This window comes from Erithacus rubecula (assembly GCF_903797595.1).
Source record: "Erithacus rubecula genome assembly, chromosome: 2".
NCBI lineage: Eukaryota > Metazoa > Chordata > Aves > Passeriformes > Muscicapidae > Erithacus > Erithacus rubecula.
The window spans coordinates 57,480,694-57,508,118 of record NC_136685.1 but is presented as its reverse complement, the minus strand read 5'-3'; the positions used below and the strand labels follow the sequence as shown (position 1 = coordinate 57,508,118).

At 37.7% G+C, this 27,425-nt stretch overlaps 1 protein-coding gene across 1 annotated transcript in view; it reads left to right on the top strand.

Annotated features, from left to right (window-relative positions):
- The window catches only part of NOX3 (NADPH oxidase 3), a gene marked incomplete at both ends in the record, with an annotated part of 37,702 nt that extends 17,806 nt beyond the window's left edge, over positions 1–19,896 (top strand). The window contains 6 exons of the mRNA XM_079299089.1: positions 2,599–2,691; positions 3,647–3,900; positions 7,353–7,515; positions 14,471–14,617; positions 17,446–17,570; positions 19,770–19,896. Of these exons, the coding sequence (XP_079155215.1) occupies positions 2,599–2,691; positions 3,647–3,900; positions 7,353–7,515; positions 14,471–14,617; positions 17,446–17,570; positions 19,770–19,896 (909 nt within the window). The remainder of the gene's footprint in view (positions 1–2,598; positions 2,692–3,646; positions 3,901–7,352; positions 7,516–14,470; positions 14,618–17,445; positions 17,571–19,769) is intronic.
- Positions 19,897–27,425: the final 7,529 nt, after the last annotated feature.

Below are 27,425 nucleotides of genomic sequence, written 5' to 3'. Positions count from 1 at the left end.
AGGGAAAATAATGTCCTTGCTTTGGGGCACACACTTCATTTGTCCAGTCTTGATGTCTTAAGTTAGGTAAAAAGGAGAGAATTTGAAACAATCAATTATGAAAAGGAAAGGCAAAAGGCAGAAAAAAATCTCCCACGGAAGGGTGATTTTGCTAGAACAAGACTGCAAATCCACAGGGGGTAATTAAGTAGCAGACTTGTACAGTATGTCAGATGTCTTGCATACAAACAAAATCATTTAACATTTTCAGCTCAAGATTTAGGTTGCTCATATGCAAGTTTCTGTTGTTTCTTCCAAAAAGAAAAAAACATACCAAAGAAAATCCTAAAGTAAAGGAGAAAAATTAGCATTCAGTGTCTGGTAGCTCTTTTAATGGCTGACATAGATTTTTCTTAAACTAAACTATTGTTAGCCACTATCCAACCTGCATATTAATGAGAAAATGAATGCTTCTCTAAAAATTTCAGCTACAATGTCACCATAAAAATCAATACACGGCTACGCACCATGAATACAGACACAAGCTAGCTTCCAACAGCATGTCTTGACATTCATTATCATAAAACTAACTGGAAAGAACTTCCACTTCTCTGTGTTAAGCCTATTTTGTCACACTTTCCTGCCTACCCAGGGCCGTACTTGTAAAGTCACATTACTTTAAATGAATTGTGATAATACCATATGGCATATAGATCATCTATACGAACAGTGCCTTGCTGGATGTGTGATGTGCTATGGTGTGATTCCTGCTAGACACCACAGACAAGCAGCACAGACTCACTCAGAGGTGAAAAACCATGGTTTGTGCAGGACTGGGAGGGGTGGTGGAGCTGGGACAGCCTTGGAGCAGGCAGGGGACAGCCTTGTGCACAGCTGGGACACTGTGAAGTGACCAGAGGGCACCATGCTGGCCATGGCTCCTGGGGGAGCTGCCAGGACAGAGCCCCTCTCTCAGTCACCCCACACCTGCTCCCCTGCCCTATATTCCAGCAGGTGGGATGCAGACCAGCCTGGCTCCTACTGAGGATGATGGAGCACTTCCCTTGCACCCGAGGCATCCAAACTTGTGTCCTCACAGCCTGGCCTGAGCCACCACTGCCCCATCTCAGTTCATTCTCATTACAGGTGGAAGCACTACTTGGGCAAGAATACAGATGCCCTGATTAGCCAGCCAGGAGCCATGGATCTTAGGAGCCCAGCTCTCCTGGTGGATACCTCATTGTCCCAACCCAGCCAAGAGATATTTTGGATTTAATGCTCCATTGCACTGGAGTGATGGCACATTTGAAATCCCAGCTGAGCTCTCTCTCAGGGTAGCCTGCAACCTTATCATTCCTGTCACATGCTTTTATTTACAGGTAGCACAAATAGAAGGGAGGAAAAACAGATCTCATCATTATTGTGCCTTGATATATGCAAATGTATTCAAGACATGAGATTACCCACTGAGCAGAGACACCTGTAGTATTTAGGGACAACGGATGTGTTGAGTTTCTGCTTTAGCTGAGAATCTTCTGGCTTATGCTGGTTTCTTCCCATTATTAAATAGTGCTGCTTTTTTTTTTTTTTTTTTTTTTTTAATTTTCAAGACAACCTTGGGAAATTGCCACTCCATCTTCTTAGCACTTTCTAAGGAAGCCACATAATTTTATGGCTAGCTTCTCATAAAAGATACTTTATAATGCCTGTTACCCAGCTTGCAGAGCAAAGTCAATGTTTCAGCAAGTAAAGTTACTCTTTGGTGATTTTAAAGGCCACATGATTGTGTAGTATTCAGTTTGCTAGAATGAGATGCGCAATTAACAGAAGTGGGAACAAAACAGTATCTCTTCCTCGGGTGGAAAAAATCCGAGTTCTTTTTAAATCCTGAAGATTCAATTATACCTAATTATCTTAGCTATCAGTGCAACTCAGCGAAATGATCAGCTCGTATACTTGAATAACCAAATATCTCTGATTGTTACAGTGATCAGTACATGTGATTAGCAAGTACAAGCACAGCATCTGCTATACTTAAAGTATGACCAACTCAGTATCCCAGATTAAAGAAAAAACAAAAACCAAACACATGTATTGTTAAAGAGTTGACTAATGGATTAAATGGAAATGTATCCCATTTCTCTAATGGAATAATGTTTTCTCATGCACCATCAGCAAACTCACAGCTGACAATAAAAGCTACTCCTACCTGACTGCTTTGGAATGGGAAAAAAAATAAGGTTATGGATAATATTATATAACTGTATACATCTATACAGCTTCAGGTCCAATGACATCTTAATGTAACAACATCCAAATAGATTAATTCTTTGCCTTTTAATAGGAAAAGATTTTAAAGTACTCTTCTCGGCCAGAGTACAGAAAGATATTAGTACTGCTTTTGGAGTGTGTTTGTGAGGGAGTCCCATATGTCTATTCCACAAGAAAGCCAGAACAGCTACACCAGCAACACAAATACTCTCATGAGAAAGACAAACCAAAAATCACAGAAAATCAAGTAATTTAATTTTAGGCTATCTGCTGATTTAAACCAGAAAAGCAAAGTATTTTTGTAGACATTCAAATAAACATTGCTTTTTAATATGGAATTTTCTACAGGCTTGGAAGTGGGTTTTAAGTCCTTTGGTGCTGTACATGTGTGAAAGAATTGTTAGGCTTTGGAGATTTCAACAGGAAGTCATTGTTACTAAGGTACGTAACATAGCTTGCATATCTGGAAAAAAAACATTACATCAATGACTTTTTCATTGTTTTTAGGTAACTTCTCTATATTAGGAACCTCATTTTTCACTCCTAGCTTCAGCAACTTTTCAATCATTACCCTGTTTTCAGCCAAGTATTGATTTTATGTTTTGCATTTATTCCAATAGCAAATCCATAAGAATATTCCATATGGGACCAAACTTGATAAATGAAGTGCCAGACTTTATACCACCATAACACAAACATCTGTTTGTGGTCTCTCTTTTTAATGAATTAAAAACATGTTCTACTGCAGTTAACACCAGATACTACCTTGACTTCAGTAGCAGTACATGATTTTTATTTTAAAATCTGGAGGCTTCCGAGGAGATGAAGGGTTATATGATTACTTAGCATATATAGTTGAGGCTTCACTAATACCACTGTAACAACTTCTCCCAGCTGTGTGCCAAGGGGCTATTTAGGTCACATCAGAATAGCTTGAGGATGTTGCTATTGAAGCAGCTGAGCCCACTTGTATCAAGGCAGGGATCAGGTGCAGGTGTATCTTGTGCAAGGGGAACAGGATGTTGGATAAGTCTTGCTGCTGATTTCACTGACTGATCTGAGAATCTCAGTATATTACATGTGACATACAAACTGCTGCTTAACTGAGATTACCTCACTATAAAAATGTATTAGAATTGAGCTCACTGTGCTTTCTTCCTTGTAATCCCACAGAGTTAGCAGTGCCACATGAGAGTAAAACTAGGAATTAAGGAATTATTCTAATCAATTAAGAAATATTTTTGCACAGGTTATACCAAGAAAGTTGACAAATTGTTGAATTACAGCCTTTGTTCAACAACACTGCAACACATAGGTTAGGACATCTGTGGCCTAATGAAAACAAACATTTACCCTTCTGAATGGAGAGAAAAATAGTCCCTTTATCATTCTTCAGGTGGTGACACACTCCTCTGGAGTCCTTGAGCTCCACATGAAGAAACATGGCTTTAAAATGGGAGCTGGCCAATACATATTTCTGCAGTGCCCATCTGTCTCACAGCTGGAGTGGCACCCTTTCACCCTCACCTCAGCTCCCGAGGAGGATTACTTCAGCATCCATGTGAGGGTGGTCGGGGATTGGACTGCAGCCCTTTTCAAGGCCTTTGGAGCAGAGGAAAAAGCTTTCAAGGAACTGTGGATGTTACCCAGGTTTGAACAAGAGATTATATATTTTAAAATGTTATTTCTACATTTTAAAATAAATGTTAGCATTTTAACTTTAATTAACTTCGTGTACATTTTTATGATATATTATTAGATTGTAGTTCCATATTCAAAAATATAAAATTATGCTAAAATATACCACAAGCAAATAGCCAGAACAGGGGTCAAAAGCTACTAAGAGTATGTAATGACTAATCCAAGATTTGAAGTCCATATCAAATATCTTTTTCTCTTGCTGCCATCTTGATCTCTAACACCTATATCTACACCTAAAGATATCTATTTTGGAAGATGGTTGTTTAATAAATGACACTGGAAGATATCTGCTAGATTTGTGCTCCATGTTTGTCCTCTGATGGTACCCATCAGTTACCATCCAAAATTCCAGTTTTTCCCTTAGATATTTTGTGGTCCCTGAAACATCTGCCTAAACCGTACCTCTTTCTGACAGTCACCTTCAACCTCATCACTATTTCCCAAACCCCACTCCACTTTATAAAGGTTATTTGTGTTCAAATTATGTATTTTTGGTATCTTAATACAAGCAAAAAGTCGATTGTCTGTTGTTCCAAGTTAGCAGGGATCCTCTGCAGTCAAAGGAGCCATCCTGAGTTACTCCAGTCAAGGATCCAGCTCTATACAGAACAGATTCAAACCACATAGCTTTACTCAAGCACTGCTTGCAGGAATAGGGGAGATTTTCAGCAAAGAAGAGCCCAGCATAGGATCATTTAAATTCTGGTGGAGTATGTAGGGCCTGGGACTGGAGGGACTGATTTCCCCCTGGGAAGCTCATAGACACCACTGAGCTGCAGAGGATTATTAGAAGGTGGCTGCAGACAGGAAAGTCTGGTCCAGTCCTTGCATTGTATCAGTTAAGAAGAATTAGAAATGAAATCAGTGCCTTTGTTAAAAGCAACTGGAATGAGAAGTATGTAATTTCAGCAGAACTGGAGCAAAAATTGTTCAAAGTGATTGACAGCAAGTGTAAAAAATGAGGAAGAGAAAAAGTTATCAAATGTTGCTTGCTACAATGCAGGGTTAAAATTAACAGTGCTGTCATATACACACACTCCTCTTTTTAATCTTGTTAGGATTCCTAATGATATCCTTCAGTGTCTTTCTTGCAAGATACTAAAAAGAATATTTGAACAGTAAATTAGCAATAAAGCAAAAACCAGGTCTTTTTCACAGTTTCAATATCTAGAGTCATATACCAAATTGGTGACTATATTAAAAAATAACATATAGCAGAAACTGCAGAAGACATAGCAACTGAATAATAAGGTAGGATTAAGAATAAAATAAGTGGTTTTTAAATACTTAAAGAGGATTACAATAAAATGTTCATACACATACACACACACACATACACATATATATATATATATAGGTATCAAAGTTGTGATTTCTGACAAATTTGAGAGCTAAAACTATAGAATAGACTATTCATGTGAAAATAATCAAGTTCCATGTTATGTCTCTTTCAGGATTTTGGCTGACTTAATTGTTGGTTTAATACATTGCCCCAAAATCTAACTGCTTTTACAGTCAGGAGTACTACACAATCATCATGGTGATCAGCAAATGTTTAAATTCTAAAAAATAATCATAGAATCTGTTAATAACACTTTTTCAAAACCAAACTTCTCCAGCCTTCCCCATAAATCTAATTTCTCTTCTAATGAAATGGATAGGAAGAATATGGACAATCCAAATCACAGTGAGAAAATCCATAGCCCTACTTTCTACTTTTCTTTGGCAAATTCAACTGTAATAATTTTTTTTGTCTCCTTGTTTCCTCTCTTCCTACCTTTGCCCACTCTAGCTAGAACAAATGAATGAGTTGCAGAGCTGTTTCTCCTTCTCCTCTTTCTCCTGCCTGCTTCTCTGAGGCTTTGTATGTGGCTAAGCTATATAGCTATGGCTGAGTAAGGCATTCAAACCAATGATGGGATCTCTGTCACCTGAGAATTTAGGAGCACACTGACAAGACAAATCTCTTCAAGGGATGATTCAGAAATAATTGAACCTGTCTTATAGCACCACAACAGGCTAGAGAATCCTTGAAATTTCTTCCAGATCGATTTTGTCTCAATCTACTGACAACAATGAGAATTGCTTCCAGCCTCACATCGAGCTACATAGAAAGCTTATCTGAAAGCTGTTCTTAGGCACTATACATACATACCACAAATTAACCATATTTTACAGGAAGTTTTGATTGCTCAAAAAACACTGGGCTGGATAATAATTTAAATAACTGCACATATTTTTAAAAAAATTCTTTATGTCTAGGGTCATATTTCCAGAAGTTATGCTGGAGTAACTGTTTAATTTGCTATTTCACTTACAGGGCATTTCAAATATTTAAAATAGAAGGGAAAATGTTTGCTTGGACTTTTTAAGAAATAACAATAAGGTTTGAAATATCTTGTGCCCCTATATTTGTGTGTAGCCTTGCTTGGGGGTTGCCCTTTATTTTCCTGTTAAAGCACTTCATTTCAATTATGTGTGTCTATTTGTTTGTACTATTTAAAGGTAAATTTTGAGGCTGATTCATGCAATAAAGAGTACAAAACAAATCTAAAAAGATAATTTTTTTTTCCCCCTAAGGACTGTGTGTTGGTGAAACCATATTCTGAGCATGTATGCTGTATAAAGACAGGGCTGGAAAGAGCACTACAAAGAACTGTGTGTATTTACATTTCATGTTGCTAAAGGAATTGATCTGATTATTCAGTAGTCTTTTCCATCTCTAATTTTGACCAAAATTAATTTCTTGGCATCAGCAACATTGATTACAAGAGGTAGTAATACCAACAAGCATTTCTCCTTACACATTTTGCCTTTACATCAGGCACTAAGTACAGTACTATGCCAAAAATGTATTCCTGCTGCTTTTTCAGAAAGAGCTGAGAAAATAGTAGTTCCCTTGCATATGATGACCTTTTTCTTGCCTTCTCTTTTATTACTTTAACTCAAATACAAAACTTCTAAAAATTATTATTATAATCTGTTCCTCTTTACTTTGATATGTACAATATAACAAATAAAGCTCTAAAACAGGATGCTTTTCAGTAATTCATAATTAAATATGCAAATTCCACAGCTAAATTTGGACAGGCAATTATATGACTAATCACATTTCAGAAAGCCAGAAAATTGCAATTGCATGCTTAAATAGATGGCCAGGCCCCAAATCCACATGGGTGCTCTTGTTCTCTCATTTCAGAAAAGACAGTTGCTTTTCTATTAAATGAAACCCACTGAAAATTAAATGTGTTTGTACGGGCAATTTATGTGCCATCTTAGACACGTCTTTTCTCTTTTATTTCAACAGAAATTCACTTTTGACAATGTGTAGCCCAACAAATGTTAACCTTTCTGTCACTTTATGTGCTGTTGACTCTTGACTAAATGTCTTGTTGCTGTAGACTGGCTGTGGATGGACCATATGGATCTGCAACCACAGACATCTTCCACTACCGAGTCAGTGTGTGCATTGCAGCAGGAATTGGAGTCACACCATTTGCTTCTATTTTAAAATCCATTTGGTATAAATGTTGCAATCCTAACACAGTACTGGCACTGCAGAAGGTAGGTGGGAAAGTTTATTGCTTCATTAAAAAGTTCCACAAGTGAGCCTACTTAGCCAGGAAAGAGAGGCAATTCAAAGCTAGAGGCTCACATGAGTGCTTTAACTCACTCTGAGAAGCAGCCCCTTCCTCTCCAGCTGCCTTAGGAGCTGTTGTGGGATGAAGTCTCTTGAACTCACTGTCATTCCCTAAGAAGGGAGCCCTAGCTGCAGTGTTTTTAGTAAAAGCTGAAGGATCAGATTTTCAATAGCAACTGGAGATAACTGTGGAATATCTTTCATAGCTAGACAGATCATTAAAGAGCTACAAGAGAAACTCACCCTCCTTCTTACCAAAAATAAATCCTGCAAATGTCATCTCAATCGGAATGAAGGGCAGCACTTGCTCTTTGTCCAGCTGAGTTTCATGAGGATCCTTCAGCAGCATGTCCTGGTCCAGAAGGCTGCATTCAGCAACCATTTGCTGCTTTTCTCACATTGCAAAGTCAGGATATTAACCAGCACAGAAGGAATATAAAAGGCATTTAAGCTCTGGATGAGATGCATGTATGAAGACACATATTAGTCCCTCAAAACACTCCAATTGTTTTGATGAAAAAATATGTTTGGATCTATAAGGGAAAGATGGCACCAATTAAATTAACATACTCTTAATTTTGTAACCTATTTTGTAACCATTACCTTCTGCTAATGGCATGTGAGGCAGCACTGGGGAGGATAGGTGAAGAAGAGATAATAGGGGAAGAAGGTAGCATAAAAAAAAATCAGCATTAAACTCTTCCATATCCATCATAGCAAGGGGTAGCTTGTGGACCTTACAGCTTCTTTTTGGCCATTTTCCAGTGTAAAAGCTGAATCAGGAACTGTTCAACATTTCGCATTTAAGGACAAATATTGAAATTGCATTGGAGGGGACAGATCTCTGGAAGGGTCAATGGAGCTGATTGCAGGACCAAGGGGCTGATCTTTGTAAATGAAAGAGTGTTAAAACTGGCATCTTAATGACAAGCTGCCACTGAAAAAGCATTTGGGATTTTAGTAACTGAGGAGTTGAGGACAGCTTCAAATTGCCAGGGGGGATCTTTGAGGCAGAAAAAGCACTGAGAAGAGAGGGAAATAAAAATGAAAATACATGCTATTTGAGAAAAGAAGTGTCTTTGCAAACATTATGATTGTACCAGGATGAACTTTTTCACTGGAAGGAGAGCTATGCATATGCATACAAATTTTATATGTATATTTGTATGTATATTTATATGTATATATGTAGATTATGTATATTCTACATGTATACAAGTAAAAGTGTTGTTATTATTGCCATTGCTGCTATCTTAAGGGGAAAAGAACAGAATTTAACTTTGCATTAACAGTATACTTGAGGGTGTTCATTCATTGGGAGAATTTTGGGTAAGTTTGCCTGCAAAGATAAATGCATCTTGCATTCTGCCATGGTTTTCTGCAATAGAGTTCAGTTTTTATGAATTCCTGTGAAATACAAAATTATCAGGATTTCTACTTTTCTTTATATCTTGGCTTCCTTATTGGTGCAGTGGGAATAGCGATGTTTATTTTTCACAGGTGTTATGTGGCTAAATTTCATCGGTGCTTGCAAAATATTTTGAAAGTGTGGATGAAAGGTCATGGGGAAGTTCACAGTAATGCTTTAAAAAATTTTGCAGTCATCACAGTGAGAGTGATTAATCTCAGGGTAGCTCCACTTTTTTTTTTTTTTTTTTTTTTTTTTTCCATTGGTTAAAAGCTTCCACTTGTGGCATAATTACAAATAATTTAATCTTCCTCCAAGTATTCAGCACTCTCTTTCTGACATGATGAGTACCATAGAAATGTCTATTAAGGAAATAAATAAGAGGTTTTTCTTTTTTTTAACAACTTCATTTTGATTTGAGTACAGCTATCATTACAGTTATTGAACTAATATTTTTTAGTGTTGCCCACATATGGTTGAGATATAAATACTCATAGTTTCCATAATGTCTGCAGCTGCATAATTTAAAAAACCCAACAAATCAAAGGGACCATACATTTATCTAATTGATTATTCACAATTAAATAGCCTTAGAGCCCTCATTTCCCCATCATTTTTTGCATGTTCTACTGGCTGGAAAGTTTCTACTGGCTTTAGTTATGCATAATATGTTTTTTTTTTTTCCTTCATGTTAGTGGTCTCATTTTTTAGATCAGTTACTACTGAAATTGATAAAATTGTTCTGATCCATCAGATTCTAGTGTTAGCAAACATCCACTTTCTCTTCCCTACAAAAGACATAAGCAAGGTCCTACTGAGTACCACCTAAGAGCTGTACTTCTGTCTTTAATATCCCTTTGTGGTTTTTTCTTCCATGAAGTAGTCTAATTGTTTTTTGAACCCATGCAGACCTTAGACAAACACAGCATCTTGTGGCAGCAAGTTCATGTAAATACTGAGAGGAAAACACAATCAGCCTCTTTCATTTGCTTTAAGACTGACTTCCCCACCTGTGGTAAATCTCTGCCCCAGACCCCAGTCATTCTGCACAAAAATCTTGTCTTGAAGACCTAAAACCTGAGCTCTTTCTTCTGTCAAATGTAACCCTCTTTCTGATCTTTTTTGATAACAGTTTAAGATTTTTGCTTCACATTTAGGAATATGATTTTGAACTTTGTTAGGCATTTATAGGAAAGGCCATTTGCTGCCACCCTAAGTCAGTGCCTCCTGTGGGCTGCCAAAGCCCAACGTCCTGCATGCCCCTGGCTGCTGCCACTGCTGTGCCTTACCTGGATGGCTCCCTGAATGGCTTCCTGAATTAATTACTCAAAGGAACACCTCTGGGGTTTTTTTAGGTTGTTTTTTTGGGGTTTTTTAATATGCTACAGCCCACAGGTAATGTAGTAAACTCAAGATCAGGGAGGACTGGATACTTGCAGGGATGTCCCACCTGTTGGTGAGGTTTTTGCAGGGAAATTCTTTCCTAAGAGAGAGCAGCAAGAGTCAGGGATGAGGGGTGTCCTCCTTGAACACCCTTTTAGTGAAAAGCTGGCTTTGCCCAGAGCTGCAGCTCCAACTCTGCCTTCAGGGAGCAGGAAGAAACAGACGGATGCTCATCAACAGATGATTATTAATGACTTTCCTCATGATGCAAGCTGATTTACAAAGAATGTTCTTTCACCTTACAAGAAAGGGGTAACACAGCTCCTGCTCTTGTCCTTTGTACAAAGTTCAGGATGTGGGAAACTGAGGAATAAATATCCATGAATTGCAAGGGAGCAGAGCACTACAGAAATAAGCAACTATTCAAACCCCTGCTTTGATCTGATTAATAGCAATACTGCATCTAACTCAATTTGCAAAAAGAGCACTTGGAAAATTTAAGACAGTTTACTTGGAAAAGCCATCAAGCTGATGAATGCAATTGATGCCAGTAGGGTGGGTGGAGACTAATGAAACATAAATCTAACCAGATTTTTAATGGCTCTAAATAATTGCAGTCAGTTAATAGTATGAGGCTTACAAGAAAAAAAACAGGATCCAGAATAAGTTTTAATTATAGAAATGCACTGAAGCTACTTTAGTCTACTGTTTTAATAAGGATTAATTTTTTGGTGCATTTATTGTATTTTAATTATATATATAATATGTTGTGCTATGCTATAGGCAGCCAGTGTAAAGAAGGGAAGACTTTTCTGTAAACACCATTTATTTTAAGATATTAGACTAGAAGTCCTCTTTGATCTAAGGGAAACTAATTCCTTTTACCCATAGGCCATCCCTCTTCACTATCTCTTTTCTTTTTAAGATTATAATCACAGTTAAAAATACTTCAAATAATGACAGACTTTCTTCATCACCAAATGTCTGCCACCTCTAATGTGAAAATCAGAGGCAATGTAATGGATACTGCAGGATGAGCTTTAGGAATTTTTGCAGCTTCAGAAAGTTGCATCCTCTCCTTAGAGGACTGCCAGAGGTGGCTTGATCCAACCAGCTGGGCTGGCTGTTATTGTGACAGCCAGGCCAGCAAACAGCTAAAAGCATTCCTCCAAGATCCATAATCTGATGTTCTGGAAACCAGTTCCCCAATTTGAAGACCACACTGTCTCAACTCATTGGCTAGCTTTCCTTCCTTCTTCCCTGAAAGTGCTTATCACCCAGTCCTGCCCACATGCTCCCAGTTGCTACCCCATGAACAATTCCTTATTCATTTAGAAATAAGTATCTCCTCTCCATACACACATACTAAATATAAATTTTCATAAAATGAAATACTGAAAAAACTTGAGAAATAAGCTGATCAAGTAGAGTCTGGGGGAAGAAATTTCTCACTACAAATCAACAGCTATGGTGTGATACAGACTGACAGCACTCAGTGGGCTGATTTTTGAGGTGCTGAATATCTAGAACAAGTGGGGATTTTAGGAGTCAGACACAAAAAAGCTACATAAAGGTTAAGGCTATAAATCTTACCTGGTTTTGGTAATTTAAAATAATGCTGTTGTTGGCCACAAATATGAAATTCTATAAAGTCAGTGAGCTGGCTTTTTCTTCGTAACCTATGCCAGTGTAAACAAGCAGCAATCTCCTTCCATAAAGCAATGAGGTCATATTTAAGGCAAAATATTGAAACAGAAGGGGAAAAAGCAAACAGCCAAGATGGTTAGTACTAAAGTTCCACAGACAGTCTTATTCCTGGGCTGCAAAAATACCCTACTTAACCCTGAATGCCTTATCTCTGTTTCTGGGATCATACATCATTTATATTTCTTGCATAAACCACAGATGGTCCCTTACAGTATACTCAGATCTAGGAAACATCTCAAATTACTGTTAGTGTCTTTCACCAAATCTCCACTAAAGCATGGTATTACCACATTTTTCTCCCACCACCTTACCAGAAGTCTGACAGCCCAGTATATTAAATCTTCGGGAAATCTCTTTATAGCTTTCTGGTTTCTTTCTCTGGTTTTTCATTTCACAAGTGTCCAATATGCATTTTTACCTCATTGATCCTGTGGAAAAGGGCTACAATTTACAAAACACTGGAGTCACCACAGCAATTGCCTTGGGGACATTCCTTCCAGATCACCTTTGATATTGCAGTACAGTAAAAGACAGAGGGACTGGTGAGCAGAAAAGGAGATGGGTTGAAGGTAGCTAAGGGATTTTGTAACAAAATAAAAATCACAGTCACAATAAAATAATTTCCAATCATCCAGTTTTTGTAAGCTTATACATTGTCTTTCATGCTGTTCCTTTCACATCTGAAACTGTATTGTTAGACTTCCTCCATGTTTGTGAATTTATTCTTTGGATAAATTATGAAAATACACAGCCTGCAGAGGCCCATTCGAGGTTTAGCACCCTCTAGACAAAATAATGGTAGGGTGTGTGGCAAGAGCTACAGAATTCAAGTAATAAGAATTGCAATCAGATTTATATTGTAATTGTGCTTCAGACTGCCATCAGGTTAGTGCCTGGGCAGACAGCCTGGGAATTTCAGACATTCATCCTCTGGGAAGTACAGGAACTCACAGCTGAGTTGTCTCCACATCTGTATTGGCTTCATGCAAGGCACTAAGCTGAAACTGGGGGACAGACTGGTCCCAGTCCTCTACACAGCACAGCATTGCTAGAGGAGATTTCCAACTGGGAATTCATGATGGTGCTGAAGGCTCCCTAAGGTAATTCCTGATGGGCCTAGGAGTGTCTGAGTTTCAGTGCATTGATAAGATCCTGATAAGGGAATTTCATCAGTCCTGAGGCAGTTGCTGTTGCAACTTTATTAACTTTATTAACTTGAACACAGGCAAGACATTTGCAAATGGTCCTCAGAAACTGTTCCTGCAGAAGTGGTCATATAGGACAGCCTTCTAGAAATAGCTAATTAGTTAAAAGATGCTCTATATGCAGTTAGGACAACAGATCAGAATAGATCATGCACAGGCAGGAGTGGTCACAATGATCCCTGGGCCAGCTGGTTGTAAAAGCTGTGCAGAAAAAGGTTCTTGTGGACCCCCACAGCTCCGCCTGAAGATGCCAGAGGAAGGACTCTTTAAATAGAAACTCATCATCCTATGGAAAATGAGTAACCTTCTTGTTTGAAAGATGTCTTTGCTATGCAAGTATTACCTTACACCAAGATATTGATAAATTAGCTTCTTTCTTTAAAAAATCAAACAAACAAACTCTGCTATGTTTGTGATTTACTGCAGTAGAGTAGGGAAAATAAGCTATAGGAATGACTAAAGGACACCTCTCAGTGACACACCCCAGGAATGTTTGGCTTGCCATAGACATGGGATGACTTGATCCCAGATGGGAAAAGTGAAACTAGTGAAATCTGGATGAGAGAAATTTTGTCAATTTTTGATAGAGAACAGGGTTTCAAACAATAGAAAACTATCATGGGATAGTGGTTATTTTACCTCTTTGGCAACTGTAAATTTAGTTCCAGGTTTCTCTAGGAACTAGATGCTCCAATTTAAACTTTAAATATATTTTTTGAGAAAGGAATAGGGACTATTTCTCACCTGTCTTTGTACAGAGTATATGACTTGAAGAACATAAGTACTTTTGGCAACATCAAGAGCTAGCCTATGGCATAAGGTCTGGAGAAACAAGGAATCCTTGCTTTGGTGTTGAATAAAATTGAAATTAAATAAATTCAAAATTTCAAATAATCATCAAATTATTCACAAGAAATGAAGGACTAGGTATTAGAAATCAAAAAAGAGATGCACTGGCAGGGATACATGGGAAGTCTGTCCATTGCATACTTTCACTAGCACATTAATATATTCACTCCTTTTTTAAGATGAAAATCAAAATTTTAAATTATGTTTATTATAAATTTATTGTGGAGAAGAATCACACAATGAGTAATGGTAAATTAGTTGAGCCAATAATTATGAAGTTTTATTGAAAGTTTGCATTTTGTTAAATCTCTTTTCCTTATTTGACAGGTTTATTTTTACTGGATTTGTCGAGACCCATCAGCATTTGAGTGGTTTGCTGATCTTCTGTTCCATTTGGAAACAAAATTGACTGAAAAATGGAAAAATGATTTTCTAAGCTATCATATATTTCTTACTGGCTGGGATGAAAGTCAGGTAATAATGAAACTGTTACAAGTTAGAGTTAATGTACCTTGGCAACATATGGAACAGGAACAGCTGAATAAATGATGGATGAAGCAGAGAGACAAAGAACTGTAAATATGAAGATACTAAGATGTCTGTTTACATCTCACATTTTGGAAAACAGGAATGGAGAAATCAAGCCAATGATTCCTCCAGTCCTGAATCTTGTCTTGGGCAAGGATAGTCACCAGGTGTCTCACAGAAAAGTGCATAGAGCTTTCTGGAGCTCATCAAGGGACATTTTATCTATGTCTTATGAACATACTTTCATTAGATTCTGTCATTTTTGTGCTGAAATGTGGAGGGTTTTCTAAAAAGTGTAGGTTTAATTCACTCTTATTATTTACTGTAACTTCTGTTGTTCACATCCAAATATATATATGTATGGATCTCCAGTGCATTTTTGAGAAGTATTGCACTTGGAACATTTTGGCAACCAACTCCATGGTCTAGTTAATGTTGTTTGAAAAGCCATTTTCTCTGATTGACTTTAAATTTGCCATCTCATAATTTCATTGGATCATAACGCCTCAAGCACTTAATTCTTAGACTGGGTCAATATATTATTCAACTTCTTTAGTCTTTACCTAAATACAAATGTGTTGGTTTTCTCTCTCTCTTCTGTTTTTAATGGATCACTCTGATCATGTAGTGATAAGTTAGACACCTGCCAGAAAAACTCTTGCAGGGAAGTCTTTGCTATACTGTCTTTGTTGAATGAAGGACTGCCTAGTAGAGATGAAAAAAAAAATACAGATTTTATAGAGCTTTCCCTTTTTTGCCTCTGCTGATGTAAAACCCCCATTGTTTCTTTCTCCTTTCCCTAGAGTTTCTGTCAAGTAATGAGGTATGTGCATAAAGATGTATTCAGAAAAGTCTCCCATTGTGAAGTATATGGCAGTTACAGAAACTACTCAGTAACATCATCTTCTTCAGATACACAGAAAGCTCCCTAATCTTACAGGAATTACTTATTTTTTAGTAAATTCCTGTTTGTCACTTCTCAAAGTTTGAGCTTCACCCCCAGCAATATTTGAATTATATTTTACTTCTCCCCCAGCAAAAAACAAAACAACATTCTCTGCATTCTCTCCCTGTCTCACCATATAGATGACCAGTAGTCAAGTGATGTTGAATCAAGGAGGATAGGAATTTTAAAGCTAGTACACCCTCCTTTACTGACACATGTCTGCTCCTCAGACATGTTTGTTCAATGCCTTGAGCTCTTTCCAGATTCCATGTTGGCAACAGATGGTCAAGCAGATAAGGCACATGGTCTGCCTCTGCTTGGACAAGCTCCCTGCAATGCCCTGAGATTCCTAGGCAACCTTAACACTGTGAGCTATTGCAAAGGCTAATATCAAAAATCCTAGGAAACTTCCACTTCATGAGAACAGATCATCTTCCTTCTTAATGAGACAATTTTGCTGCAAACAATTCAAAATTTTTGCTGTTTTCTACCTCCCACTCTTACCAAACACTTTAAGTTCTTTCTTAGACTATTCCAAGTCCTTCATGAGAGTGGGTCAAATCAACGACAAGCTTTTAGAAACATGACCTCTTGTGACAACTTTACTTGACAAGAATAATTGGTAAGGAACATGGAAGACTCCTTAGAAGTAGAAGTATATAGTATTCCTAGGAAATGGATCTAAATTTCAGCAACCACTTCTGCAAAAGATGATAATGATACTGAGTTCATGCTAGGGCCTGCACTAAATGCAAAGTCCTTTTTTAAACTCACTTTCCTCTGTTAATTTCTTGACAGCAATGATGATAGCCCGTAGTGGAAACAAGCATATTACTGCTACACAGGAGCAGTACAATTAGGAGTGACAGTGGTTTTTGTTTTTAAATGCACCTGAGAAATACTCAGCATGGTAATGGGTGTAGTATAGGAGCTGAAGGACAGTAAATGCCCATGAAAATCAGGAATTTTTTCCTGGCACTTGGGAGCTGAGAAGCTCACTTGGTTCAGTGCTTCCCCCAAGGTGATCTACTTTCTGCACCTGCCTCTACCTGAGGAGAAAAATCAAAACATGGAGGGTTTTACACAGAGTCACAGAACAGTTAGGGATGGAAGTGACTTCTGGAGATACTCCAGTCCAACCTTCCCTGCCAAGGCAGGGTCGTCTAGAACAAGTAACACAAGGACTCACCCAGGTGTGTTTGGAATATCCCCAGAAAGAGACTCCACAACCTCCCTGGGCAGCCTCTTCCAGTGCTCTGCTGCCCTCAGTGTAAAGAATTTCTTCCTTGTTGAGTTGAGGTGAAACTTCTTGTGCTATAGTTTATGGCCATTGCTCCTCATCCTGTCACTGAAAACCTGTCACCACTGAAAACAATCTGGCACCATCCTCCTGACAGCTGCCCTTGAGATATTTACATGCATTAATGAGATCCCCCTCTCAGTCTTCTCTTCCTTCTCAAGACTAAACAGCCCCAGCTCCCACAGTCTCCTGTAAGAGAGATGCTCCAGACCTCTCATCATCTTTGTGGTCCTCTGCTGAACCCTCTTTTTACCCCTGCTGAGCTGGTATACCCACTGTGTTTTCCATCAGCACCAGAATGCTCTGGAATTGGCTCTTAGGTACTTTTGGAAATGCTTTTTACAATTCTAGTAATATTGTGAGCTCTCAAATACTTATCTCCTTCCCTCTCCCTCTCCTCCCATTTGATAATTGCAAGTTTCTTTCCCTTCATTCCATCCTTCCCAGCAAAGAAGCATTATTAGTTTTGCCTCTTACTTGGAATATATGTTTTTGACTAAAATTATTATCCTGTAAATTTGCCTTTAGGCTACTCACATAGCCCTACATTGTGATGACAAGATGGATGTAATTACTGGTTTGAGACAGAAAACCTGTTATGGAAGGCCAAACTGGGACAATGAGTTCAAGCAACTAGCTGAAAACCATCCTAGGTAAGGCAGGCTGGTTTCTAACCTTGTTAGGTAAGTAACTCTTCTCTCAGCATAAACAGTGGGAGGAGGGGAGAGCAAACCTTTCTAAATGACCCTTTTAAAACAATTTCTTCTTTTTTGCTGTGTGGAAAGAAGATTTATGCTTAATGAAGATTTTAATGAAGAAATCTCGGAAAGAGAATGCCAATAAAATCTAATTTTTGGACAAGAAAATCTAATATTTAGAAGTATTTCAATATCCTGGCCTTTGTCCAGAAATAATTGAAACACACAATCCAATTACTGTTCTGCACAAAGGACAAAGTAGCATTAATTTCCCTTGAAGATGGTTATTAAAGAGATAAACTGTGATTTTTTTCTTACGATGTCAAGGATATGTTTGTTCCCCTAACATATTTGGCCGCTCTTGCAAGACTATGCTGTTCTGTTATTAGTTCATCTCTGCTGGCAAAGACAGTTCATTTGAACTTGGTGGATTTGCTAGTGGTCAGAGAAAAGCTTCTTTGTTCTTGAAAGCCTTTGAAGCAAGAATTTGAGATATTTTGTGTTCAGCAGTAGAAAATTCCAGAATCTTTGTGACTTTGTGATTTCCAAACATTTACCTGCTAATGCAAAATAAAGGCTTGCACTTGGGAGACAGAGATACGAAAAGAAAAAGGAGAAAACTTGTTTTAAAAGATGAAAAAGACCCAAGAAAAAGCTGAAAGGGAGGAGATCAAAGAGAATACAGTAAGCTACAAGAATACCATAAAATTGCAAAAATAACAGTAATAGAGAATTCACTTGATGGAGGTCAAAATAAATACAATCAGGAAATATGAAAGATTAAAAGCATAAAAAGTCAAGAATAGAAAATATGACTTTTGAAAGACCTTTCATAGGGATTCTACTACATAAACAGAGCTTTTAAAGTTATAGTTGAAACATTACTTTTTGTTGGTTACTTTTGCAACTGCAAGTACAGATGAGATAAAAATGTTTTTCTGCTGCCCAAGGGGGATATGGGCATTAGCTTTCTATACTGGAACTTGAGGTAGTTCCATTGAAAGCTTGTCCTAAACTGACAGAAAAATATCCATTTTTTTTGTGGTCAATGTTGAAGTTTTTAAAGAAAACCTTGCATGAAATAAGGATTTGTTCTGAGAAAAGGATACGGTGGTTTTTCTCACTCTGAGTTACAGAAGATCAAGAGTCAAACAGAAGAGTTTCTACTGTGTGATGAAGCAATCAGCTCTTAGGATCTGAGTAGATTTTGGGTTCCTGTGCCTGAACTGAGAGAATTCCCTCTGGCTGGAACAGCATCTTTTAGCAGATTAGCAGGAATTCACCACTTCAGGTTAAAGCTGGTGCAATTGAGCAGCAGAGCAATATGGGCACGACTTCTGGGGGCTATGGCTTGGGCACCAAACTCATATCCACAGCTCCTCCTTTATGGGAGCAAACCTCTTCAAACCCATGCTTCACTTGTCATCACTTCCTCTGCATTTCTGCAGATTGAGCTTTCCCCAGCAGCACAGCACACGTGAATCTGCATATATGCTTTAAGACAATATGTGTAGTATATGTGGAGGCAAACATTTTAGGCAGTTTTTAGCAGGCAACAAGGTTACCAGCACCCTAAGTGCTGGTGCATGTATGAACACAATTGTTTGTTACATTTGTCATGTTCTTATTTTATAAGAAGTACCTATTTACAAATGTTGCTATTGAATCAGACATTTTTAAATTGTCATAGGCAGAAAAGTGTTAGGCTGAGGGGCAGGGGGGCATGGGGGAGAAAAGAACAAAACTCAGAAGTAATTCAGCATTTAGTATTTTTTTTTTTAGGAAAGAATTAACTCAGCTGGAGAAAAAGCACTTAAAATTTTCAGCTCAAACATTATCTTTGGCTCTCTGATTGAAAAAGCTGTGAAGATCAAAACCAAAGAGTTACCATTTAAAATATTTTGTGACCTCTAATATAGTAATCTAATAAATAATGTAATAAGACATAATAAACATGAAAGTGGAATTATTACACTCTAATATAGCAACACAAATTACACAGTACAGAACACAAACTATATGGTAAAACAAGATTTTTCAAATGTGTTTCTCCAAAAGCCATTTGAAAAGATGCAAAGCAGGAGGCAGCCAAAAAGTACAGTGTATCCATTTCCCCTGCTACTCTCATGTTTTTTGTTGTTATTGTGATTACAGCAACAGCATTGGTGTATTCTTCTGTGGACCCAAGGCTCTCTCTAAGATCCTGCAGAAGACATGCAACTCATATTCGTCTGTTGATCCAAGAGGAGTTCAATTTCATTACAACAAAGAAAGTTTCTAGGCTTTACTCCTTAACTGTATCATAGATATTACCAGACTAAATTTTCCCCATCCTGTCCCATCCTCTACTCATTCTGCAGCATTAAGGCCAGATATTAAGAGTTGCAAATTGAAAAAAGTGTATTGACTTCAGTAGAAAAATGCCATCCTATGCCAGCTAAAGATCTGGACCCTCTCCTTAGCCTTTTCATTGCTTATTAATGATGTTGTGAATCCCTCTACACCTGTGTGAAAACACACACAAACCTAACCTTTGAAGAAAAAGGCATGAGTAAAATGGACATTTAGAACTGTACTTTGCTGTTGTGTATGATTGCAGGTCAATACATTTCTGCTGTTTAAATCCTGCCCATTGAAAGCATTTCCTTCCTGGATTTCTGATTTTACACTCCCAGTGCACACGCATACATATCCACAATACCTTTTGTGCCACATCAATACTATTTCATTATACTGTGTCAAATTCCAAAGGAGCAAATTTGCTTTTCCCTACCAAGCTATGCACCATTTAAACCTGAGATTTCCATGGGAATGGTGTCTGTGTATCCCATGGACAAATACACACTTAGGTTTAATAGGCTAAGGGAACTCCAGAAATTTTTGCACTCAGCAAATGGATCCCATGAGTCATACAACTGAAACTGCAGAAAAAGTTTCATGACAGAGTAACTGAGGTGGGAAGGCACCCCTGGCTTCTCCTCCAAACCTCTTGCTCAGAGCTGATTCTGTGAAGAGAGGAGTGACATCAGCATTCTTCCATTCCTCAGGAACCTTCTCCCATCACCATGACTATTCAAAAACAAAGACTGGCAAGTTCCCTCAGCACTTGTGGATGCATCCCATCAGTTTCCATGGACTTGTTTAAAATATCACTAACCTCTTCTCCGCTGAGGGTAAGCATGAATTTTTTCAGATCTTCCCACCTGCCTGAAAGCCAGGGATCTCTGAATGTCAGCCTTATCTGTAAAGACTGAGGCAAAACAGGAATTGAACACCTTTACCTTTCTCTGTGGCCTTGGGTGCCAAGTTCCCCACCCCATTCAGCAGCAAAGCAGCATTTTTCTAGCCTTTCTTTTGCTACTGATGCATGCACAGCAGCTCTTCTTGCCCTTCACTTCCCTCACCAGATTTAACTCCCAATGGTCTTTGGCTTTCCTGACCCTATCACTGCACACTCATTGTCTCTATATTCCCTGCATCATCTGTCCTTGCTTCCACCTCTTTTGTGCCTCCTTTTGTGCTTCAGTTCTGTCAGGAGGCATCTGTTCAACCATATGGATCTCCTACCACTTTTGACCAGCTTAGTCCATAGCAAGAGGGATCATATTTGAACCTGGACAAGGTGATTCTTGAAAATCCTCCAGCTCCCCTGGACCCCTCTTCTCTCTAGGACCACACTGAATGGGAAACTTCTGGGCATTCAATTCCTCCTGTGTCCTTTCCATGCTATGTGTATTAGTGTACATGCACTTCAGAAAGGAATCCAGCCATCTGTTTTCCAAAAGAGGTGTTAGAGCTTTCCCCACCCTGATTTTCCATAGGCACTTTTTAGTTTGTGTGGATATCTTGGAGTAGGTCTTCTTCTGCCCTGTTTTTTGGTTGACATCTCTCCTGTTCACATCATCCTGCACACTTCATTTGTTGATCTAGTCACCTTCTGATTTGATTGTTGTTTATCCACTCACTCCCTATCACGCAACATTCCCATAAGCTACAAAAGGGAGAAAAAATATTTCCCTCTATCCCAGCACAGAGAGTAAGAACACCCCATATTTGAGTTGGACTCAGTGTAACAGTTCACTAGAATCACATAATTAATTTATCCAGCCACATGATAAAAATAGGAGATAGGAAACATCCTGTGTATGTCAGCATTTGAATGACAAACAGATGACAACATTACATATGTATCCTTACCCACAGACAAAAAAATCCCACTAGAGGGGACATAACTGTATAGACAAAAGAAACACAACAATAAAAATTATGACAGGGAAGACTCCAATATTATTTTATATGTCTTCTACTAGGGGATATTGTATGGGTGAACTGAAATTATTCCACAATATACAGTTGTATTATTGTTAAGTTTAGGGCAACACATCTTTGTTTTAAAATAGTTGTAGTTTTTTTAAATGCCTGCCTATGTGAAATGATTAATTCAGAGCATACTGTGTTAGCAGTAGAGTGAGAAGAGAATTAGAGCCTCTGCCAGTTCACCTAGAGGCATTTATCTTTTATTTTTTCCCCTGGTGCCCATGCTGAGCCTCAGGGTAAGCTGACACATTTTCTAATATAAATTAAGCTTCTTTTTTTTTATGTGTGTTGAAAATCTTGAAGGAAATGAGAAATGTGTGTAGGCACCAATACCAGCTGCCATTGCATGAAAGAAAGAGGTGACAATTTCCTGCAGATTCTGAATGATTGTCTTAATGGGGTTGGATCGGAGGTAACAAGCACAAAGATATTGTGCTGCCAGAAAAACAGGATCTGTTCTCCCCCCAGCCTCATGCAACAAGATGTAACATTTAGCTTCTGGCTCAACATGGCATCTCTTCACTGCTTTGATTTATTCCCACTTTTGCAAATCACTGTGGTATGCTACAGGAGATGCATTTAGAGCCCTTGTTATAGTTCATTGAGTCGCACTGCTGTTATCACCACCAGAGGAGAATTTCTCTTGCATCAAGACTGAGTGACCTAGAATAAAGGAAAAATAATAATAATAATAAAAAAAAAGTGGGGAGGTTTGTTGGACGAGGATGAAACTGCATTTAGGTTGAATGAAAATCCCTTTATTACAAATACAATTTGAATCAAAATGGGAACTAGGAAAACTTGGCTTCCTGCCTTGTTTTGAATAACACTGAGCACACAGCAGCTATGATAATGTGAGTGCATATGTAACGACTCTATTATTATGTTTATATATGGAAACATCATTCACTGTCAGAGAAAATGAAAGATATCTTCATGGATTTGTCCATTCAGCTGCTTCAGCAGGAAGTGTTCAGCCCTGTGTAGGAAAATATTATTAAATAAAATATAGTCATAACAGCACAGACTCACCACATCCTGTGACAGCAAACTAATCATAGACAAGGATCATAAATATACAGATTAATTACTTTGGCTCTTACAATAAAAAGAATGCTATTATAATGATTGAAATTTTGTTATGATAATTTAAGTTTATTCACTAGGAATTGTAAATTGAAATACGCAGGCTTTTATGTTCTGGCTTTCCCCCCCTCTCCCCCTTCTCCTAAGTCGTATGCAGTAGAAATTACTTTAGTAAATTTGTTCTGTAGTTTACACTAAAATATTGAAGAGAAACTGCCACTCTTAACAAAAAATCCATCATAGGATGTCTGTGCCATATCAACACTATTACAAGGACTCTTGGACTCTCCTGCTTCTTTCTTGCTTTTAGGTGCAATCAAATGGCTTAGTGGAAATACTGTTAACTGCAAAAAAAGTGACAAACTTTTCAAAGGTTAGAGTACTTATGATTAGCAGGAGATTTTATAAGAACTGCCTTAAAGGCAGCTTAGTTGCCTTCTGAAAAGTAACAAACTAAATGACACGGTAGATTTATAATCTCAACTGGTCAACAATTTCAGTGACTTTTCTTTTTTTTTTTTTTTTTTTTTTTTGATGGAAAATTACCTGAATTTCTTCAGGAACTGAGAATTGAAAAAAGAAAAATTGACACTCAGCTCTCTGTGTAAATACAAAAAGCTTAATTGGAAGATGCATAGTCAGCCAAGTAATGAGGAATGCAAACCTGTGAGGGTCAAGGCAGCACAGCAGGTGATGGGCTGGAAGGTGCATTAAATACTTCATGGTGTCTCCTGACACTTCCCAGACAATCATGTACCAGGCATGAAGTCACCTTGGTGACCACTTTCAAAGTGGAGGACACCCTATTAAGGACTGACTGGCCTAACCTTTCCTAGGCTGGAACATGACTGAGTTAAGGCTTTCCCACCTCAGTCAGATCCTCTGCTCTGCAGCAGCAACTCTGACTCCTCCTGTGTGATCTCTTAATTGTCTGAGAAATTCTGCATTTCTACAGAAAAAAACTGGGTGTCCATTTCATTAAAGCTGCAGCCACATTTTCCAGGAATGTCTACTTGCATGTTGCTGAATATGTTCAAATGAGAGTTGGTTGATGATTAGCGTTTTAAAACTCTAACCAGTTAGGTCTATTTAACAGGAGTCTACTCATCCTTCAATAAGTCATATCTTGCAGTGAAAAAAATCTCAATTACACAATGGGTCTTAATATATGGGAACAAATGTGTTAGTTGACATGGAAACACACTTTTTTTCTCCAAAGCAAGAAAGGACAAAAAAAGCTTAAATTCTTTAAAAGATAAGAAAGTTGTAGAGTATAACGAACAACTCAAACCAGCATATTTTTTTCAAAGGCTATCTGCTTCAAATATTTGCATCTATTATTTCTAAACAATAATGACTTCTAACATGGTAAGACATTTGTATTCATTGAGGATAAAAGCCCTGAGCCTGCCAATACTTACACATGTGCTTTACTAACTTCAAACAATCTTTTTACTGTCCTAGAGGACTAAATATGGTTTCCTTTGAAGCTCATGCACAGAGGACTGATGTCTGGCTCAAGGCTTGGTCCTGAAGGCTGATCTCTATTATTCAGCTATTGCACTACCAGACTGTCTTGATACTTGTCTAGAGACCATTTCTCTGGTACAGTAATTCTGAATATGAAAGATAACTTACAGTCACGCTCGCCTTAAGGTACACAGATAAGATTGCATTTATACACTCTAATAAAAGGCTTAGTTTTTAATGGTCTTACAGCTTTTATTAGGGGAAAAAAAAAAAAAGAAAAAAAAAAAAGGGAAAAAAAAAAGTGTGCTTGGGGAGAGCTCTCATACTTTTTAATTTTGGCCAAATGATGAATATGCAGATCTGAACATTTTATTCTGTGGATATATGCATATAAGGAGGAGAGGGGGCAGGTAAGAGCCTGTCCTCTGAGACAGAACTCCTGGTCTCCAGCATACTGCTGACCATTCCCCAGTATCACTGCCTTAAATGCTGAACCTCCTCTGCCCTTGCTCGAGACAGGCTCTGCAAAAAAGCAACATTTTTCCTCCTCCTGCTGTCTAAGGCTGCAAAAACCTTCACAGAAATCATTACTGTCAAAAAACTGAACTAAATGGGACTTTGTGAGCAAAGATAAGGATGTGTGCACGAGCCCAATTTAACACATGGTAGTTTGCAGTGTGGATGCACACAGGAAATTTGCAGATACCTATCTGCTTTAGATATCACACACACAGTTCCCTCTTACTGTAACAAGTATACAAAGTATTTGTTCTCATGTTTCTAGGAATTCATCAAGGTTAAAAAAATAAAATTCAAACTAAAATTCAAAAGATGTCAGGCACATAATCGACCTGCAACATATCACACTCATTAATTACACATTACCATACAATTACATTACATTTATATAAAAATGTTTAGATTGAAGAATGCCCACTATTTGCTCATTAATATTAGTAAAATATCCATTTAATTTTCTGAGTCTGTGTGCTGCTAAGAAAATTCAGAGGGCTATGCAGAACGCATACCAATGCAGAGTTAGCCATTTAAGATCACTCATTTTTAGATTCCTTACCATGCTGGCAAGAGGAAGATAGTTAAGAGGCACAGTTGGACAACTTTGAATTTAATATCAAAGGTTTGAGGATGAAACAAACAAATGTATTCTGTGATACTGGTCAACACTGAAGTTACTTCAAATACAAATCATGGGGAGAACATAGATTTCACTGAACTGGACTTTGTGTAATACAAACATGCCCAAGTACAATTTCTCTAACAGGAATGTACATCAACTATTTTATTATGTGTTTGGCATTACAAAGATGTATCAATAGTAAGAAATATCAAGCATAATAATAAATTCTGGCCATCCTACATCTATCTGAGCAAGCCCATCATCCTTCTATAACATTGTGCTTTCATAAAGGAGCCTGAAAACACTTTAAAAATGGTCTGCTGCTGGGAGGTGCTGAACTGAAAGAGCTTTTAGCAAAACTAAAATAAACTGTATCTGCTCAGCATTCTGCAGAATCAGAACTCTGGAGTTCAGACAACAAAATTAAACAGAGTTTTTGCCAAAATGAGGACAGTAGAATTTGAATATTAGTCAATACTGGTGCTGAATGATATATTGCAAATATTGAATATTGAACTTCAAAGAAAAAAAAAATAAAACTGTCTGACTTGTTTATAATGAAATAGCCATTTCTTTGGTACATGCTGGTTGTCCTATTGCTATACATATAGATAGCCATGAATAAAATCTAAGTGGAGTTCAAAATGCTTTGAATGTATGTTTTCTCATAATGACACTGTCAGGTGGAAAATTCATTACTTCCAGTTTTAGATGAGGAACTGAGTCACAGGAATGCTAAGTGGTTTGCCTCAAGCTCTCAAAAGAATGTCAGGACAAGGATTCAAAAGGCTTTCAGGACAAGGGCTATAGCTTGAACTGTTACAGCAATCTCCCTCTCCTATAGACTCATTTCGCACATATTTAACATGACCCTTAAAAATATCTGTGAGGTTTCTGAATGAACACAAAACTGATTTGAATTATTTTCTGTTTCATTGTTATTGAGAAGCATGGTTTGAAAGACAAGTGTTTTGATTCTCAGGACCAGTATGATTCATACTTGTTACTCCTAGAATTCTATCTATGATATAAAGAATGCACATGAAAAGTAGATCCTCTGGTAGACATTTAATGATTTCTGTGTTCAAATATTTAAAACAAACAAAAATAATATTTATCAGAAAACAAACAAGGTTTGGGGTTATTACAAAGGAATATTATTAAATATCTGAACACAGGTTTTGATGCTGGACTTGAGCCTGATCCTACTCTGAGAAAATTCTTGTTGCCTCCCATAACAGGGTCCAGCTAAATACCAGGTAGGACAGCATTACACCGTCAGGAAAGCCAAGATTTCATTTTCAGGTAGGGCATATCAGAAAATGTTCAAGTATTAAACTTCCTCTTTAAGCAATTCTTGTCAAGAATATGCAATAAAAATAATAAAGTTAGGTAAATAAGCAACATTCTGCTTCAGCTTCCTGGTATGCACTCATCATTTTTATGACCATTTGAGGCAACCAACACCACATTTACTTGCTTTCTGATTTCTGTCATCTAGCCTGTACTTCTAAAATTTTCTAAGATTGCAAAGGGGTACCTGGTTATTTCTTATGTCTATCATCCACTGACAGCTTAAAATAAATTCTAAAATAGCCAGATGTGAAGTCTTCATCTTGACTCTTTATCATTTCACTTATTGGCTCCATAGTCACTCAGATTATTTGGTTATTGCTGAACTTAAAGGTATATTAAAACTGTGTCTGCAATAATACTATTTACAAGAGTAAATTCATTCCTTCTCATTCTATTCTCTAGTATTTTCTATTATATGAATACTAGGAAAAGAAGAATTTAGA